The sequence below is a fragment of the Babylonia areolata genome, chromosome 3 (assembly GCF_041734735.1).
Source record: "Babylonia areolata isolate BAREFJ2019XMU chromosome 3, ASM4173473v1, whole genome shotgun sequence".
Lineage (NCBI taxonomy): Eukaryota > Metazoa > Mollusca > Gastropoda > Neogastropoda > Buccinidae > Babylonia > Babylonia areolata.
The window spans coordinates 50111829-50121503 of NC_134878.1; the positions used below are offsets into that span (position 1 = coordinate 50111829).

The 9675-nt window shown below is 47.5% G+C and overlaps 1 protein-coding gene across 3 annotated transcripts in view; it reads right to left on the minus strand.

Moving 5' to 3' along the window:
- Nucleotides 1-204: 204 nt before the first annotated feature.
- Nucleotides 205-9675, minus strand: part of LOC143280074 (uncharacterized) — a 17027-nt gene continuing 7556 nt past the window's right edge. For 2 of the 3 annotated variants that reach the window (XM_076584579.1, XM_076584580.1), the window contains exons 2-3: nt 8038-9167; nt 205-3379 (exon numbers count right to left, since the gene is read on the minus strand). In XM_076584579.1, coding sequence (XP_076440694.1) covers nt 3092-3379; nt 8038-9135 — 1386 coding nt within the window. In that variant the 5' untranslated portion in view covers nt 9136-9167 and the 3' untranslated portion in view covers nt 205-3091. The remainder of the gene's footprint in view (nt 3380-8037; nt 9168-9675) is intronic. The other variant, XM_076584581.1, reaches the window with a different exon arrangement.

Consider the following 9675-nt stretch of genomic DNA (forward strand, 5'->3'; position numbering starts at 1 on the left):
GAATGACTAGCACCCGGACCACCACTCAAGGTCTGGCCATTACGGAGGACTGAAAAGTGTCGGCCCGTACGTATTGTTTATCAATAACTAAGAAAGAAAGAAACACACACACACACACACACACACACACACACACACACACACACACACACACACACACAAGAAAGAGAGAGAGAGGAAAGACAGAGAAAAATCAAGTGAAGAATCTGTCCAATCATTTTATTACTGTTTTTAGAACCAAAGTGAGAGTACATGACTGTGAGAATGAGAAGGAAAAAAGTCTCCATTGCTTATTTTACAGAATACACAACGTACGGGAGAAACAGCACCACAGAATCGAACAATAAGTTACATGACCGACATTGTGAAAAGTGTTCCATGTACAAGTTCAGTGGCTTTTTACAACTCAAACAACTCTCTCTCTCTCTCTCTCTCTGGTTAGCTGGGTTAACAGAGCATCGAGCTCGCATTCAGAAGGTTGTGAGTTCGAATCACGGATACCCAAACAGAAAACTTGGCATTTTCACCTCCTGCTCATCTTAACGTGGTGTCGTGGTAGAGTTAGATAGCCTCTATCATGAAGGAGGAGATAAAAACCTGATGGCAAAATCTATATCAGAAGCTTTGAAGATTAGGCAAAAATCACTACAAACTGCTTGGTTAGACAGACTTGACAATTTTCTTCTTATAACCGATGACGGAATCGGTTTTATTGTTGGATGAATGAAGGGAGTAATCAATGTGTTGGGTAGCCTGTTGGTTGCTACCATTTTTCTTCAAGAAAAAATTGTTTTGTTTCAATATTTGCTTTCACCATATTCATTCATTTATTCCAACATTTTGTTGTGCACTGAAAGTATGTTGGCGCATTCACCCATGTCAAAAGGACCTCACGGCCAGTGACATTAAAGCGTCAACTCAAACACACACACACACACACACACACACACACACACACATATATATATATATATATATATATATATATATAGTGATGGCCTAGACCTAGGAAGCGAGAGAATCTGAGCGCACTGGTTCAAATCACGGCTCAGCCGCCGATATTTTCTCCCCCTCCACTTTACCTTGAGTGTTGGTCTGGACGCTAGTCATTCGGATGAGACGATAAACCAAGGTCTTGTGTGCAGCATGCACTTAGCGCACGTAAAAGAACCCACGGCAAAAAAAGGGTTGTTCCTAGCAAAATTCTGCAGAAAAATCCACTTCGATAGGAAAAAACAAATAAAACTGCACGCAGGAATTTTTTTTTTTAAAAGGGTGGCGCTGTAGTATAGCGACGCACTCTCCCTGGGGAGAGCAGCCCGAATTTCACACAGAGAAATCTGTTGTGATAAAAAGAAATACAAATACAAATACATATATGCGCACTTTCGCGCGCACACGCACTTATAAATACACGCGCGCTCGTAAACTGAACAGACATACATTCATGTGCATGCAGACACAGAGCACGCTATCACACAAGGAGAAGATAAGAATAAGAATATGACATCATATTTTCGACACATACCAAGGAAGACCAGTCCACGTACACAGACTAAGTACTATTCCATGTGCAATGTTGTCTCCCTCCCTCCCCCCCCCCCCCCTTTTTTTTTTTTTTTTTTTTTTACATTTTAACCCCTTGACTGTTGCTGACAAGCATGCTCTCGTCAGTAAAGGGCTCTCGCCTCACTGAGATAAGACTAGGATTACAGGTCAGGATGTCAGTCACCATGAGCCTCTTAGGATTTCATTACTTTTCATCAGAAAAATCTGTTGCGTTATTTTTTTTTAAAATAGATAAATAAAAAGTACTCAAAATGGTAGGGACTGTGGTTAAAGCTACTGTCGTACTTATACCAATGTTCAGCAATCAAGGGGTTAAATGACAACGAACGAAATGTCTTTTGTTGGGTGGTTGTTGCTTTTTTAAACATGAGATGGAGTCAATCTAGCTCTGCCCCAAAATGACCCCCTCAAGATTTGACTTGATCATTTTCCGTTTTTCGTGAAATAACACGCTTTTTTTTCTTCTCTTTTTTTTTTTTTTAAGAAAGATATCCTATTGGAAAAGGGGGTTGGAGTTAATGAAGTGTGTAGTGTGGGGGACAATAAAAATAGGCTTGCCCTGAAATAATACCAAGGGAAGTGTTTCTGGGCACACACACACACACACACACACACACACATTTTTTTTTCTTTTTAATCCTTCTGTTCTCTCTCTCTCTCTCTCTCTCTCTCTCTCGCTCGCTCTCTCTCTCTTCCTCTCTCAAACAAGAGATCAAATATACACACACGTGCTTAAACACACACACACATACACACACACGCACACATTCTCTCTCTCTCTCTCTCTCTCTCTCTCTCTCTCTCTCTCTCTGTATGCGAACCAAGATTTGTCCACAAGCAATTCAAATATAAGCGAAAAACGTACAAGTATAGCATAAGTAATACTGTATAAAAATAGCCATTCACGGCGCGCGGATCAAGCAGATAGCAGATCGTCCAGTGCCAGGCCCAGGCCCTCCCATATCTCACCAACATGCCGCCTCATCGTCTTCATAATGTCTTCATAACGTCAGTATCGAGAACTCGAACATGTTTAAGAGTCGGTGTTTCAAATTGAGATGCGGTGTACAAAGTTTTGTGTAACCTTGCGGGTGGTGGGTGGGGGTGGAGAGTTACTTTCGGGTAGAATTCAATCTTGACAATGCCATAAAGATCAAGGACACGGCGGGGTGGGGGAGGGGGAGGAGAGGGGGGGGGGGACTGAGGGGAGGCGTTCGATATGATTTCAGCAATAACCCAAAAAGAGATCAGTTGAGCTTTATCGGCATCTCCATATACCCCACATCCACGTCACTGAACTTGAACAGCATCTTTAAGTACCCCACGTGGTGATATTCACGCCACGCTTGTATCGTTTTGTAACACCGTCTGATAAAAGTGTGTGTGTGTGTCACGTGTGCATGCGTGTGTGATGTTTATGTGCGTGTGTGTGTGTGCGCGCGCGCGTGCGTATGCGTGTGTTCTGATATCATTTCCTGACCCAAGACTCCACACAGATGGAGCCAACCCAGCCCCCCTCAAATCACATGAGCTCGTCACTCCTCCACCTCAATCGGGACAGCTGCGGGGAGCAGGGCAGAGACAGCGAAGACGGGGCCGCGTACATCCGGCCGCCCGACAACATGGCGTCGCTGTCCGCGCTGCGCATGCTCGTGCTCGTGGGCTTGCGCATCTCGTTGAGGGACACGCTGCTCCCGTCCATGCTGCAAATGTCGGAGGCGGAGCCGTACATACAGCGTAGCTGCAGGATGTTGGCCCTCAACTCGATGAAGCGCTTCAGAAGCACCTTGTCCTGCTCCTTCATCTGCATCTGTTTGGAGAGGGGGGGGACACACACAACAGGCGCCAGGCCCGGGTCAGCTGTATGACATTTTTTATTTATACATTTATTTTATTTATTTTTTATCTTTACTTATCATCATTTCATTCATTTATTTATTTATCTTTACTTATCATTATATAGTGTTATTGTCATCATCACCACAATCTTTTTTTTGTTTAATTGTAAACATCACTACTGCTACTACTACTACTATTATTATTATTATTAATGCTATTGTCGTTGTTGTTGTTGTAGCTGTTAGTTATATTGTGTTTTCAGTCAGAGACCAAAACTGTCTGCGCTTTATAATCACCATCACTACCAATATGTTCTAATTATTAACGTCATTATTATCATTATTATTTTCGTCGTTGTTGTTGTTGATACTTGTATAGTGCCTTCGGACAGAGAACAAACTGTAAGCGCTTTATAAACACACGGAATCATTTTTGCACACACACACACACACACACACACACACACACACACACACACACACACACACGAGACCACATCACACAAATGATCGATGGGGTCAGAAACAGAACAGCTACAGCCTTTGGAGCATATAACAGCTTTGCGGCTTAGCACTGTGCAGAAAAGAAAAACGACGTGACATGGACATGTGACGAGATCATCAGCCCTAACAAAAACCATCCTGCAAGGCACAGTGCCGGAAGGAAGGCGAGGACGCAGACAGAATAGGAAGGCAGGCGAGGACGCAGACAGAATAGGAAGGCAGGCGAGGACGCAGACAGAATAGGAAGGAAGGCGCGGACGCAGACAGAATAGCAGAGGTGGGATGACAGTGCCGGAAGGAAGGCGCGGACGCAGACAGAATAGCAGAGGTGGGACGACATTGGTGGGACGACAGTTCCGGAAGGAAGGCGAGGACGCAGACAGAATAGCAGAGGTGGGACGACAGTGCCGGAAGGAAGGCCAGGACGCAGACAGAATAGCAGAGGTGGGACGACATTGGTGGGACGACAGTGCCGGAAGGAAGGCGAGGACGCGGAAAGAATAGCAGAGGTGGGACGACAGTGCCGGAAGGAAGGCCAGGACGCAGACAGAATAGGAAGGAAGGCGAGGACGCAGCCAGAATAGTAGAGGTGGAATGACAGTGCCGGAAGGAAGGCCAGGACGCAGACAGAATAGGAAGAAAGGCGAGGACGCAGCCAGAATAGGAAGGAAGGCCAGGACGCAGACAGAATAGGAAGGAAGGCGAGGACGCAGACAGAATAGGAAGGAAGGCCAGGACGCAGACAGAATAGGAAGGAAGGCGAGGACGCAGACAGAATAGGAAGGAAGGCGAGGACGCAGACAGAATAGGAGAGGTGGGATGACAGTGCCGGAAGGAAGGCGAGGACGCAGACAGAATAGGAAGGAAGGCGAGGACGCAGCCAGAATAGGAAGGAAGGCGAGGACGCAGCCAGAATAGGAAGGAAGGCGAGGACGCAGACAGAATAGGAGAGGTGGGATGACAGTGCCGGAAGGAAGGCGCGGACGCAGACAGAATAGGAGAGGTGGGAAGACATAGGTGGGATGACAGTGCCGGAAGGAAGGCGAGGACGCAGACAGAATAGGAGAGGTGGGATGACAGTGCCGGAAGGAAGGCGAGGACGCAGACAGAATAGCAGAGGTGGATGATGATATCCGGGAGTGCACAGGCTTGTCTTTCGCCGACGGAGTCACAAAGTGCAACCGATACGGCGACCGAGACAGATGGCGGGAGATTGCAAGAGGGTCATCAGTGGTGCCTCCACAACCCCACCCGGGGTGTGTGTGTGTGTGTGTGTGTGTGTGTGTGTGTGTGTGTGTTTGTGTGTAATCTTGGTAGTCAATCCCAAGTTTTAAAAAAAACTGGACACCGCACCATATATATATATGTGTGTGTGTGTGTGTGTGTGTGTGTGTGTGTATACATACATATATATACACATATATATAGCGCATTCGTGTGTGTGTGTGTGTGTCACAACATCATAGGGGATGAAAAAAGTGAAAGTAAAACTAAGTAATCCCAACTTAATAGTTGTTGGGATTGTTTGGGGTTTGTTGTTGTTTTTTAATTGCGAAACTGCTTTTATGAATGAATCGGTCAGGCGCTGGACTTCAGACGTACTGTTCACCAGTGATCAGGGTTCGAGGCCCCGTTTCAGCATGGTGTTGTGGGGAAAGGCGTTCTACTCCGATGTTCCTCACTCCTCCAGGATGTGAACGGGTCCCTCACTTCAGTCGTGGAATGTCAAAAGCGGTGGAAGGAGAAAATTGAGCTTGTGGCCTGATTTCGTTTTTTGTTTTGTTTTTTTATGGTATTAATATTAATACTGGATTACAAATAATTCACAACGAGGGGAACCGTTATACAAAACTTTTGAACAGCATCAGGCTGGCTGACGGATGGCCGGATCAGAGGGTTATGCATGCTCCCAAATAAACCTTTCATACAAAAATGACAACAATAATAATTCATTAAGTCTTGTGTTGTGTTTCACGAATCAAAGCATCAGCGGGGGTAAAAAAAAACAAGCAAAACTGAGCGGAAGTGGAGTGGGTGGGAACAAAACAGCTTTTGAGGCTGCATATTAACCCCCCTTCCACCCCGCTCTCACCCCTCACCTCCCCATCCCCACCCACACCCCTCAACGCCCAATAAATTTGTTTAGACAAATGTTGCCGGGTGTTTGAAATATAAGGAGGGTGGTTGGGGGGGGGGGGGTAGAATGGGCTACTCTGTCTACTCCTCCACACCTAAAAACACCACCACCTGACCACCGAATGAAGGTGAGGGCATGGGTGGTGGTGGGGGTTTGGGGGAGGGCGGAGGCCGTGGGGGTGCCACCACCACGGCATGGCAAGCTGGACGACAAACAAAGGGACTGTTTGAGTGCCAGGAGACAAAAGGAGGCTGTTTGGACAAAGGCTGGGCGAGACAGGATGTGGGGAATGGGCGGGGAGGGTGGTTTCCCCTTGCAAGGGAGCGAACCCCCCGGTGTCCACAAACATCGCCGGTCGGATCGCGGTGCACGCCCCCCCTTGTCCTTAAAACCATGTCAATAATCGTTCGCTAACATGGGAGACGCGGAGGGATTGAACCCTAATCCTGGAGATTTATCGGCATTAACCCCAAGGGCACCGCGAGAAACACGCACCGGGCAAAAATTTTGTCTGACGTTACATTTGTGTGTGTGTGTGTGTGTGTGTGTGTGTGTGTGTGGTTGCTTTTTTGTTGTTTTTGATTTTTTTTTTTTGGGGGGGGGGGGGGGGGGGGGGGTGTCGTTTGTTTGGGGGGCGCTGTTTTTTTGTTGTTGGTTTTTTTTTTAATGGCGTCGTGTGGAATCTGAGAGAGAACGTAGAATTGTTGAGCTTTGACTCTCAGACATGGGGATTGTCGCGGGATGTTTGTTCTCAAAGAAAGGATGACTTTTGAAAACATGAGGTCGATTTGTCCGTGAAATATATTTGGCATAAGCGGCTTCACGCGCGCGCGCGCACACACTCCGTGGCACTTGGGTAAGTCAATATGAGACACAGCACATGGCTCTTTCTCTTAGAGAGAAATCAAACGGCCCCCAGTTGCTGTATTTGAAGGGTTCAAATCCCTCCTCCCCTCCTATCACCCCCTATCAAACATGGTTATTCATTCATAAAAGCAGTTTTGCAATTTCTGTGTGTGTTTGTGTTTGTGTGTGTGTGTGTGTGTGTGTGTGTGTGACATTCATCCCAGTATTTTCTACTAGTCCAGGCATCAAACGCTCTAATCCGTAAGGATCTATATCCATGTAGAACTACCAGGGAACCAATCATTGTGGGAGACACCGCGAAATTACACACTCAAATCCTATATTTTTCGCTGTGGGTGAAATTTTGTGAGGGGGTCAATCTGCCTCTGTGCGCAATATGTCAGGAAGTAGAGATAACGAAGGGAGGGGTGTGAGGGTGATGATGACAGGTTGGGTAATGGCGCCCCTCGCCTTGGTTACTGCGATCGTTAGGCAACGGACACGCTTGGTGTTGGTCTTAGGTCCTGGGTGCAACCCGCTACAGATTTAACTCCTTCTCTTCCTCCCTCCTGTTCAGACTCTTTTCGTTTGCATTTTCCATCCCACTGTCTGTCTCCCCTTTATCTCTCTCTCTCTCTCACACACGCACACACGCATGCACACACACACAGACACACACACACACACACACACACTCAATGACACTGTCGTATAAAATCACAAAATCACAATGTGTGGATAAATGCTAAACTGGAGAACACACACACACACACACACACACACACACACACACACACACACACACACACTCAATGACACTGTCGTATAAAATCACAATGTGTGGATAAATGCTAAACTGGAGAACACACACACACACACACACACACACACACACACACACACACACACACAGAGTCTCAATGACACTGACGTATAAAATCACAAAATCACAATGTGTGGATAAATGCTGAACTGGAGAACACACACACACACACACACACACACACACACACACACACACACACACGCACGCACACGCGCGCACACACACACACACACACACACACACACACACACACACACACACACACACTGACACTGTCCCCCCAACAGACAACAGAAGAGACAGTCACCGACACTCACCATCTCATGACGGATCCAGGCCAGAGCCGTGCCCAGGTCCTTCTCTCTCGACCTCAGCTCCTGCCCCTCCTCATCACCACCACCACCACCCTTCTTACAGCTGCTACTGCTGCTGCTGCTGCTGCCCACGTTGCCATAGGAACCACCCTTCCTCAGCGCGTGGCGGTACCGCTCCGGCAGCTGGATTGTGGGAGAAGAAGCAGCGTCTGAGGCCTCACCCATCCTTTTCGGCACAACCGTGGAAGATTCAGTTTGAATTTGCGAGGAGTAGTAGGTAAGCGTCTTCCTGGCCTCAGGCTTCTTCCCCGCCGACGATGACGCTGTTTCCAGCAGCTCGCTTTCAGAGGTCGTGAGAACTTCAACAGAAGACAGGGTGGCTTTGGAAGAAGAGAGGCCGTCGAAGTCTGAAACGGTGCCCAGCGAGCTGCTGTTGGACAGGGTGTTTCTGGCGGTGGAGGTGGGAGAACTCTCCGATTCCGAGTCTCCTAATCCTCCTCCAGATCCACCACCACCAGAAAGACTGACGTAGAACGAGGACGTGGAACTGACTATGCCTGAAGAAGAACGTTTGCTGTTGCTGTTGCTGCTGCTGTTGCTGCTCTCTGCCAGGGTGTTCAGCTCTGGGGAACTGACGGAGGACAACGGCTGCGGCCCAAGGTAGCGTGCTGCAGGAGGAAGGCCGCCAGGCGACATCGTCGTGGGCAGCAGGTCTTTCTCGGAGGCTGCTGGGGATTCTTCCCCACTTGCTGCTGCGGCGGTCAGGTCGCTGTCTGATTTCGTGACGGAGACGAAGGGAGGAGATGAGGAAGAGGAGGAGGAGCAGGAGGAGCAGGAGGAGGTGGATGAAGAAGTCGTCTCGGGCAGATCGTGGGTGTTCAGAGCCGGAGAGGCATCACAAGCCAGGGTGGGGTCGGCGACGTCAGGGGTGGTGGTGCTGCTGCTGGCCGTGGTGACGTCATGGATGGTGCTCGCCGTGGTGACGTCATGGGTGGTGCTGGCCATGGTGACGTCATCCAGGTGGTGAGGGGAGTGAGGGTGTGGGGAGGGTGGGTGAGCCAGATCGGAGAAGTGCACTCCTTCACTGCCGATGCATCTCATGACTGGGTGTCGATGGTGGTGAGGGACAGAACCTGTCAACAGTTTTGAGATAATCTGTGTGGTTTTTGTTGTTTCTTTCCTGTTACGTTTTTAAACATTTTTCGTGTTGTTGTTGTTGTTGTTGTTGTTTGTTTGTTTTTTTTGGGGGGGTTGTTTGTTTGTTTTGTGTGTGTGTGTTTTTTTGTTTTGTTTTTTGTTTGGTTTTTTTGGGGGGTTTTTTGTGTGTTTTTTGCTTGTTTGTTTGTTTTTGCTCGTCAAACACACACACACACACACACACACACACACACACACACACACACACACGCACGCACACACACACACACACACAGAGTATACTTAAATTCCAAGCTCACCTTTCTAAAAAAAAATAATAATAATAATAATAATATTAATAATAATAATAATAATAAACAAATAAACAACATGACATGAATAAATGAAATGATTCCTGTCAACCGGATCATTACATAGTGACATGCAGTGCCTTTGCGGTTGTAGACAGCGGGTAGATTTTTTCCCCACTGTACATTTCTCTAT